The sequence below is a fragment of the Garra rufa genome, chromosome 12 (genome assembly GCF_049309525.1).
Source record: "Garra rufa chromosome 12, GarRuf1.0, whole genome shotgun sequence".
Taxonomy (NCBI): domain Eukaryota; kingdom Metazoa; phylum Chordata; class Actinopteri; order Cypriniformes; family Cyprinidae; genus Garra; species Garra rufa.
Window position 1 is genome coordinate 33,406,063 of NC_133372.1, and position 10,181 is coordinate 33,416,243.

Here is a 10,181-nt window from a genome sequence, read left to right on the forward strand (position 1 = left end):
AAAATCATTGGTTAGAATGTGTGGAAACCCTGTCACTATTAACACTAAACATGTGCATAAAACACAAGCACAAGCAAATATATGTAGAGAATATGCCAAATATATTTTGAGAGGAAATTTCCAGGCCTGGGAAAGTCATATAAATTAAAATGTAAAATTTCAATTAAATATAATAAATATATTTTTATTTTTGAAAATTATGATACTCATTTTAAAATTTATAATTTATTTTATAATTTACTTATTTATAAAGTGAGTATATACTTTTATGATTATACTCAGCTTTATCTCTAATCTTTATTAAACCCTGTGATTTGTAACACTGAAATATATTTACATGCAAACTCTTTAACAGCTACAGCCTCCAACACGTCTTCGTCACGCTTGCCCTCCCCACCCTCACCCATCTGAGAGGGCCAACCGGGTTTTCAACTTCGACTTCAGACGTCAGCGAGCGGGCCGTGGCAGCGGCACCTGCGAGCAGCACAGCCGTCACCCGCCTCCTCCTCCCTCTCGCCAGCTCAACTACATCCAGGTGGACCTGGAGGGTGAGCCCTCCGGTTGCTCGGGACATGGAGGAGGGGCTCCGGTACCACAGAGACCTCCTCCCCTCAAACGTGGCATGGCTGCCGCTGCAGCAGCTCCATCCTCCCGCAGAGGAGAATGCTACGCCGTGATCGACCTAAAGAAGACAGCAGCCATGTCCAACCTACAGAAGGCTCTCCCTCGGGATGACGGCACTTCACGGAAGACACGCCACAACAGTACCGACTTGCCTCTGTGAGAGGGGGAAAAAAAAGAGAGTTACAGGTATGACAGGAATAAAAATGAGGGAAAATGTTCAGGAAAGAGAGAGTTTTGGTGGTATTTTCCTCCCACCATTATAGTGAAGCCTCTATTTTCTCATTTTCTACACTCATACCAACTGCTGCTTGATGAAATAGTAACTCCATTGAGCCGAACACTGAGCATTTTATTTATTTATGTTCTCACATTTTGCGTGGGAAGGTTGGGAGATGATAGTTAACTACTTATCATCGTGGTTTTTGGTTGCGGTCTGGGCTTTGGGCCAAAGAATTGGGTTCAGAAAAAAACTTCATTCAGGAAACAATCTTCAGTGTTTCTAAGTGTCTTAATTCTTTTTGAGTTTTGTTTGTTTGTTTGTTTGTTTTTTTATATTTGTCATTGTTGATTTAAAGGGATAGTTCACCCAAAAATTAAAGTCAGCAGCCTAAAATAAATATCATATACATTTTGAATGATGTTAAGAAGAATATATGATTTTTTTGGTGAACTACTCCTTTACGTTTTAGTAAGGCAGCATAGTATTTTAACACTTGAGCAGACTTGAAACCACCATAAGTGTTTCATTACCACATAATTTCATAATTATCAAAACAGATCAAGCAGTCTCTCTCGTTGTCTCTTTCAGTTTTCATATGTAGCTATGCGGAGGCTGCAACGAGTTTGAAGAGAGCTAATTGTTTAGTATTTGAATGCCGCTTGATTCTCCTATCCTCAGGAATTGATTTGATCAATTCAGTTTGCACTTACAGTTCTCAAATTGTAACTGAGCCTCCCGTTGTTTCATAATTCCCCACTAAGTTCTGGCAAAATAAAGTTTACATAATTAAAAGTAATTATTCACAATGTTAAAAGTGCTCTGTTTTGAGTACTAAGATCCAGACTTCGGCCTAGTATCTGCTCAAGCACCATTGATAGTCATTTTTTATTTAGCCATTTTTTAGCCATCAGAACATGGTCAGATATTTTTGTTCACTTTCCCACAAATCGAAAGGAAAGAGCATTTTGAAGTGGACATTTGCATTGAAAAATAAGTAAATAAATATTTTCAAGTAAAAAAAAAAAATAGTAAAAGTAGTTAAATAGTTAAAGTAAAAAAATTGCTATTCCCACATCCCCGAAGTGACAATATACCTGAGAGTGACAATTCTCTGTGAATCCGAGAGTGTATTTATGTACATCTATGTTTTGTAAAGCTACGTAAAGCACCATATGCATATTCAGAGGTAAGAATGTTAATTATTTTTTATATTTAAAAAAAATATGCCAGGAATCATGAGGCAAAACATATTTATTTAATTTAAAATTATTTATCTATCTAGCTGTCTGTTGGTTTATTTATTAATTTATTTATTGTTTGGTATTCGTACAAGTAGATAACATGTTGTTAGATTTGTCGTTTTAGAGATGCCAAAGGTGGTATGGGAGACCACAGAATCTACCTTGGTATTATTTAACGTCTTTTTTAAACTGCAGTTTCATGTTAAATAATAACTGTATTTGTGCCAAAAATATAATGATATCACTGAACTATGTGCCATTGGTAAATGTTGAATTTTAGGGCTAACAATCAGCAACATGTAAAACATAAATGCAGCTGTTCTTTACAATTACATCATGATCAGTTCAGGGCTTGATGATATTTTGTCTACACGAGTACACTAAAAAATGAGACACGTCAGTTTGTTCCCAGTGAAATCCCATTGTATCTATCCTAATTAGTTAAAGGTGATATTTTATAGTCTAACATTACTGCTGTTTTTCATTGGAGTTTCATAAATCAGCTATTTTTATAACACAGTTGGTGTTCCGGTTACACATCTTTTGTTTTTCAATTAGAGCATTTGCTTTCTTACGGTTGTTAATTCAGCCCTAAAATGAGTTTATTTCTCACCAACGATACTGATGTAGCTATACATTTCTGAAGATAGAAAAATTTTGCTAGGGACCTCCAAGAGCTGAGGTTTTTATCTTACTTGCTGGGCGTGGATGTAGCCCCAGTTTTTCAAAATCTTACTGGCAGCCATATTGTTCTGAGCGCAGGGCTTCGTGGGCCTTACTTGTCGTACGCATATTTTTAGCCAAAAGTGGATCACAAGTGATAACTTAGAAATATGTAATGTGAGATGGGTTGTACTTACTATTTTAACTCCATTGGAAACTGACAACATCGTACTGTAGATTTCGATATTTTGCCAGAAGCCATAATTGAAAGAAAAAAATATTTTAAGGGTCAGGTACCGGAATCTTGTTTTTTAAGGAAAATGTTTAGAATAATAAATGTGATTTATTTTTTTACCGCCAAAATTTTCAAATTAAAAAAAAAAAATTTAAAGATTATATGCTACTTCGCTTTGATTTTGAGAGCCTTGCAGTTCAATACAATATTGCTGCCAAATAGTAAATCCAAATAAGATCAACACACTACACTCACAATCACAATTACATACATATTGTACTTTAAGAATGCGATGATGAACTATTTGGACACTTTTAGACACTTTTCAGAGGATCAATCTAGTTTTTAACATCTATATTTTGGTATTGTGGTATGATAAACATTTTGCAATAACAGCTAATGGAGTCATTTCAGAATTTGTTTGAGTTGTTCAAGAACATGTTCTGTGATACAAGTCACAGTTGTGTGTGCATTCAGAAAGGACTGGATCCGCAGTGGATTTACTGTCTTTCTCAGGCCTCATCTTGATAAACATGCGCTATATGTGTATTTAAACCAGGCTTGAGGACAAAAAAAAATACAAATCTAGTCATCTTGTCTGTAGGCGTGGGATCATAGAGAACTTGATTGTGCCATAAGTGATTTTCGTCCACACTTTTAAAATAACGTGTAGCTATAGTGGAAATTTAAAGGTACAGTAGCACATACTAACTAGAATCCTGTGTTGACTTTGATTGCGTGGGGCCGCTTTGGAGTGTAAATGCTTGTTTTGTTGGTTGGTTGGTTGGTTTTTATGTTTTTATACCTTCCATACGCCTCATTAATTTCATTCAGCCCTTGAGTTACATGTTAGACCCAGTTTAAAATGCACTGAAATTGTAACAGAGTGAGAAATCATCTGAAAGTACTGTAAATCCCTATGTGAAATCATGATTTTTCTAAATTTACCAAGAAGTATAATGAATGAATGTGCTTATTGACCGAAACGGGAAATAGTTGAAACCTTTCAGTTTGTTTTTCCATGAAAACAACATTGAACCTCATCGAGTGATTATAATTCAGTTTCTCATCCAAACCTGGGATGGTATTCCACTTGAAGAAGGTTTCGCAGTGACCTTATCGAATGACCTGTCCTATTGGCGGTAGATTTACATTGTCATAATAAAGCTTAGGCGAAGCTCAATGACTGTGATGTACTGTACATTAATGTGAATGTGTCTCAAATGTGTCAGAGTTAAAGAGAGAGAAGGAGAGCTGGCCGTGCACGGACTCTTTCCCGGAGACTGCATTTCTGAAGCTCCTCAAACTCTCAAACTGTCTCGCTCTCTGTCTGAATGTACCACACAGAGATGGACTTGTAAAATGCTCAGATGAGGTGATTTACACACAATGTTTCTATCCTCCCTGATGAAAAGATGTGTTAATGTTAACGTTTCGTCTCAAGAATTCCGATTTCGATTTTTTGATTATGTTCCTTTATATACAGTATTTACATTTTCTTGTAAGTATGTAATTCTGTGTATGTACATAACATATATGGGTATGCAGTTGCAATCAGCTTCTCCTGTGTTCGTTTGTGTTGGCGCAACAGACACTACTTTTGCCACAGCCATTTGTAGAAAGAGCTACGCCTTGACAGTCATTCCATTAGATGGACATTGCAGTCTCTATAAACAGATCGGAGATCTCCTATAGTCTGTTGATGTTGCAGTCGCAACCCTTCCCCATTCTTACAATGCAAAGCAGGCATGCCCCATGTTGAATGTTATTTTCAGTCATATAAACTTTTGAAGAGAAAGGCTTGTATAATAAAAATGAATGTGATTAAATGTAATGTCAACATTAAAAACTGGAAATGTCATCAAGTGTTTGCTCTGATGCATGTTTGAACAGCTGAGAACAAGATGGACAGTTCTCGAAAGAAACATTATGTACTCTTCTTTTTAGTGTGAGCTGTCTACTTAGTACACTAGATGGCAGCAAAGGCTACAAGAGCATGTAGGCCTAAAAAAAGAACAGAGAGGTTCAAATCTGGTTGAAATGACAAAACGCACAACAATTAAACTAACAAGGGAATTAACATATGTTCTAAAACAAAATGTTTTTAATGTAATTTAAATTAAAAACATAATAGTGACTTTTTATTGATGTATTGTCAACTTGCTCATTGGGTTGGAATATCGAAAATATCAAGTATCTTGTTTTATTTGAAGAAAATGATTAGAGTAAGAAAAGTGACTTTTCATCACCAATAATTTTCAATTTTAAGCAATTTAAAAAGGAGAGTCAATCACATTTAGGCTACATTTTGTAGAAACACTTTTAGAAATTTTTCAGGGGATCAGTCTAGTTTTAACATCTTTATTTTGGTATGAAAACATTTCTTAATATTTTGGGGGATTTGATTAAAGTGTCAGAAACAATAATTTGTTTACAATAAGGTTTATTGGTTAACATGAACTAAGAATTAACAATATTTACAGCATTTATTAATCTTAATGTAAATTTAAGCAATATAATGCATTAGTAAAATCACAAGTTGTGTTTGTTAACATTAGTTAATGCACTGTGAACTAACATGAACAAACAACGAACAACTATATTTTATTAACCAACATTAACAAAGATTTATAGTTTAATAAATGTATTGTTCATTGTTCGTTCATTGGAATTTAAACCCTTTTCTCTATTTTAACCTTAAATACTACCCTAATTGTAATATAAGTAATAGAATATTTTATGCCTTTAAAGGACTTTAATTATTAGTGTTAGTCGAGTCCGAGTCTTTAACCATTCGAGTCCGAGTCCAAAATGGGGCAAGTCTGACTCAAGTTTGAGTCCAAATGGGTCGAGTCCGAGTACAACTAAATACGACTATTTGTCAGTATCTTAACCTTGTTTTAACCTTTACAACTAGAGTAAGGCAATGACAATTTAAATGTAACAAAAGCAAACCTCTATTGCATATTGCCATCATGATTTTTGATTTCACACCATTTCATAATTAGTGCCCTGCTCAGCAAACTTTAAATCATATAACAGAAGTTATAGCTTGTGTATTGTGACATATTTCAGAGTGAAACTCTGCTTTTAGAATGTGAAAAATTATAGGACAGGACAGGACTTGACTTAATTTGTTGTTATATAGTAAATGTATAAATCCAATAGGGTGGGTAGGAAGCTTAGTGAATGAGACCTGAGGAGCAAAGAATGCACCTCTTATATGATTGTGGCTGTGTTTATGACGAATGGTAAGATCTTAGACAGGGTAGATGGCATTTTACATTTTTTTTCTTGGATGAAAATGAGGCTGTGAGGGTTAATGACATTTTTTAAGTAGTGGTCTATGGAAGCCATGGAATAAAATAGTAAAATTTGAGTTTACATTTAAAAATTCTGACTTAATTTCCCCTTATTTTCCCAATTCCGAGATTATATCTCACAATTCTGATAAGAAAATACATTCTCCCTTTTCCCCTCAGCTCAAAATCATTTTATATCCCACACTTATGGCATTCTCCCCCTTAGAACTGACAAACCCGCTACTGTTGAGGTTAAATTGAGTTATAAAGTCCGAAATACGACATATAAACGACCTATAAAAGATTCTGAATTGTGAGATAAAATATAGTTAAATGTAATGACACACAGTCTGCTGCAGCAGGTTTACGCTGCTGTCGCTTTAAGACCGGACACCCAGATATATTTTGACACATCTGTATTTCTCCCAACTGTTCAAATGCACTCAAGACAAAACCGACTGCATTTTTATGAATACTCTTTTCGTGTATTGTGTAGCAATAACATTCAAAAGAAAACTTAATTCAGCATTTGCACGCTGACTGAGAGGCGTTTTCGGTGAGCACTCTTTGGGTGTGTGTATGCAAATAAACCAGCAGGCTTTCAAGTACTGGCAAGACTTTTAACCACGTGCCAATAATGAATGTCACTTTCGTAATAATGCATCGAGTCAGTAAAATTTCCGTCAACTGTCCCTGGACTCGGCAATAATTCCCGAGTCTGAATAGCTCGAGTCCGAGTCAAAATGCACCCGAGTCCGTGACAAGTCCGAGTCTGCTAAAAATTGTACTCGAGACCGGACTCGAGCCCGAGTAACTTACAAGTCCGAGTACCCCAACTCTAATAATTATTGTACAAATAGTATTTAGTACCAAAAGATCTACTCAAAATATTAAATAAATAGTACTAATCTAAAATATAGGACATTTATTTAACTAAAAAACAGTTGTATGGTCACACTATACGGAAGCAATACCTAAGAGTAAATACAAGAAAACCATATTTATGTTGCCTTTTTCCTCACTCTTCAGAATAAAATTACTGTAAATGTCACCCAGGTAATAATCAATACATAATATGCTGTAATGTTTGCCAAAAATGGCTGCAAATACCTGTATGGTCATACTTTAAACCAAAGTCCTTTTAAGACAAGTCATGTCACTTGGCGGCCATCTTTGAAACGCCTCTCGGGCATCAAAGTGCAGCTCCTATCTCTTTGAATGGGGAAACATCTAATTCTCCAAAACTGTTCGCTAAACTTACGATTAAATTTCATATTTGAAATCTCCAAAGAAATCCACAAGAACGGCCTCACAAATATAGTTCCTTGTGCTTGAATAGCGTAAAAAAAACGCTAATTTTTCCGGCTAGATGAGCCAGTGTGCATGCGCAGTACTGAAAGTACGTCTTAGAGCACCGGCTGTTTCTATAGCAACCGGGACTTCTAACGGCAGATGCAGTGACGCGCTGACTTTACTAATCAACGATTGGCTCTTTCACTAAGAAGGCGGAGCTTCGCGGCCATGATGACCGTTTCATTGTTCCCCATTCAAAACTACACGAGTGACATGTCTTTGGTATTCTATAGTCTTTGTCATACAGTCTATGGTTTAAACCCATTCAAATGTATTGTCAACGCTGGTTTGTTTGAAGAGTTCCATTAAACTCGTGACTGCGTGGCGGATTCGCCGGCTAGATCAAAGCTCGTCGCAGCTCTGTTTTTCAATGGTTCTGGCTTCGCGGAAGTAAGTCCGAGGCTGTTACCGAAATCGCCCCCTATACCCTTTAAATAGTGCACTATTTGAGGGGATGGCCATTTTAAGTGGTGTTCGAAACCATAGTGGACGTTTCCGAGTGCACTCGTTCAATCCCACAATGCACCACAAAAACGAATGCACAACCATTGTACACTTAACAGCTATAGATAACCCATAATGCACTGAGAGTCGCGCGCCGATTGAATTCCCGAGTCTCGCCAAAAGATGGTGCCTGCAGCTGAATCATCCATTCGTTCATTTTACAATGCGCTCGTCCACGGCGTAATACAGCGTACAACACAGGTACAAATTCGTTGTAAATTGATTATTCAGTTTGTTTAACTAGGGTTTATACGTAATTTCCGTGACATAGTTAAAGACAAATGCTTTAATCTTACTACTGGAACTGTCCGTTTTAATTGATTGTTAAACAAGCATACTATGCAAAAGCACCGGTGCACTTAGTGTCCGAATTCACTCACTCGTTTTCATTCACTCCTTCAAGTGGACTGTATGAGTGGACTAATATAGGGAATAGTGAATGAGGGTATAGGGGGCGATTTTGGATACAACCCGATTCTTAACCGAAAGAATGCTTTGCATTTTCGGTCTCCATTGTTTGTAGGCAAATTAGTGTATATTCCGAGTTGATAATCTAATGTTTAACCTATTAAAATGTTTTTAAATAGCACATGGCTCCATAGCGCTATCACTCTGCAATATCGCAATGACCGTCATTTGTCAGTGCCTCAGTTTAATGAGTGTGTACATAACACGGAGCTGCAAACGTTAGCTACATTAAAACAGTCCCTTTAAGGCAAGTCATGTCACTCGGCGGCCATCTTTGAAACGCTACTCGGGCAGGCAAGTGCAGCTCCTATCTGTTTGAATGGGGAAACATCAAATTCTCCAAAACTGTTCACCAAGCTGACGATTAAATTTTATATTTTAAATCTCCAAAGATATCCAACATAAACTGCCTCATAAATATGGTTCCTTGAGCTCGAATAGCGTTTAAAATCGCTTATTTTTTCCGGCTCAATGAGCCAGTGCGTATGCGCAGTACTGAGCGCACGTCTAAAGCCTCGTTCAGACTGTCAGCCCAAATCCGATTTTATCCATATCTGGATGGAATCGGATTTAAATAACTGATTGTCCACACAGTCATATCGCAAGCGTTCTTTCGTTTCACGGAATGTGCGTTGATTTCTATGGCAATGCTGTTGCGTTGTTATGCCAATGCTAAAAACAACAATAACAGCAATTCAGTTTGCAATATAGACGTTTTTCCTGAACACGGAAGTAAGTCCGACTCTTAACTGAAAGAATGCCTTGCATTTCCGGTCTGCATTGTTTCTATAGTCAAATTAGGGTATATTTCGAGCTAATAAACTAATGTTAAACCTATTAAAATGTTTTTAAAAAGCACATGGCTCCATAGCGCCATCACTTGGCAATGTCGCAATGACCATCATTTGTCAGTGCCTCACTTTAATGAGTGTGTAGATGACACGAAGCAGCGGACGTTAGCTACATTAAAAACAGATGGACGCTATTTGAATGGGTTCCTATGGAAACCGGAACAGAAAAGCGTTCAATTTGATGTTAGAATTCGTAATGGCGGCGCTCATCGTTTACTCAGGAAAAAGGTCTATAGATGCTGTCTTGCGATATGACAATTGCCGTCGCTCTGGATTAGATTTCGTCTTCTGAAGCAGCGACAGAAACACAGGAAGCTGGAATGTGGCGACTTTATTCTGTGCTGCCATCTCCGCTGGTTTCAAAACTCAAAGAGGTGCGTATACTAGCTGTTTCTTTTCCAGCTTGATTTGACGTTTGTTATGTTTTCCACAAAACGTCTGACGTGTTAACGTTTTACGTGGCATGAAAACGTGAAAAAGCAGAAAGATTGGAACAGGATTCCAAACCACATATGAATGTAGCTCGAAACGGATTTTACCAAACCGGATTTCATGTAGTTCGCTGCTGTTCAGACTGCCTAAATATGATCGGATTTTAATCGGGTTTGCATACAAATTGGATTTGGGCTGACAGTCTGAATGAGGCATAAGTGCTGATTGTTTCTATAGTAACCGGGACTTTTAACGGTAGCTGCAGTGACGTGCTGACTTTACTAATCA

The 10,181-nt window shown here is 37.0% G+C and overlaps 1 protein-coding gene across 1 annotated transcript in view; it reads left to right on the forward strand.

Moving 5' to 3' along the window:
* The window catches only part of frs3 (fibroblast growth factor receptor substrate 3), a 15,102-nt gene extending 10,271 nt beyond the window's left edge, over positions 1-4,831 (forward strand). The window contains exon 8 of the mRNA XM_073852637.1: positions 356-4,831. Within this exon, the coding sequence (XP_073708738.1) occupies positions 356-784 (429 nt within the window). The 3' untranslated portion in view covers positions 785-4,831. The remainder of the gene's footprint in view (positions 1-355) is intronic.
* Positions 4,832-10,181: the final 5,350 nt, after the last annotated feature.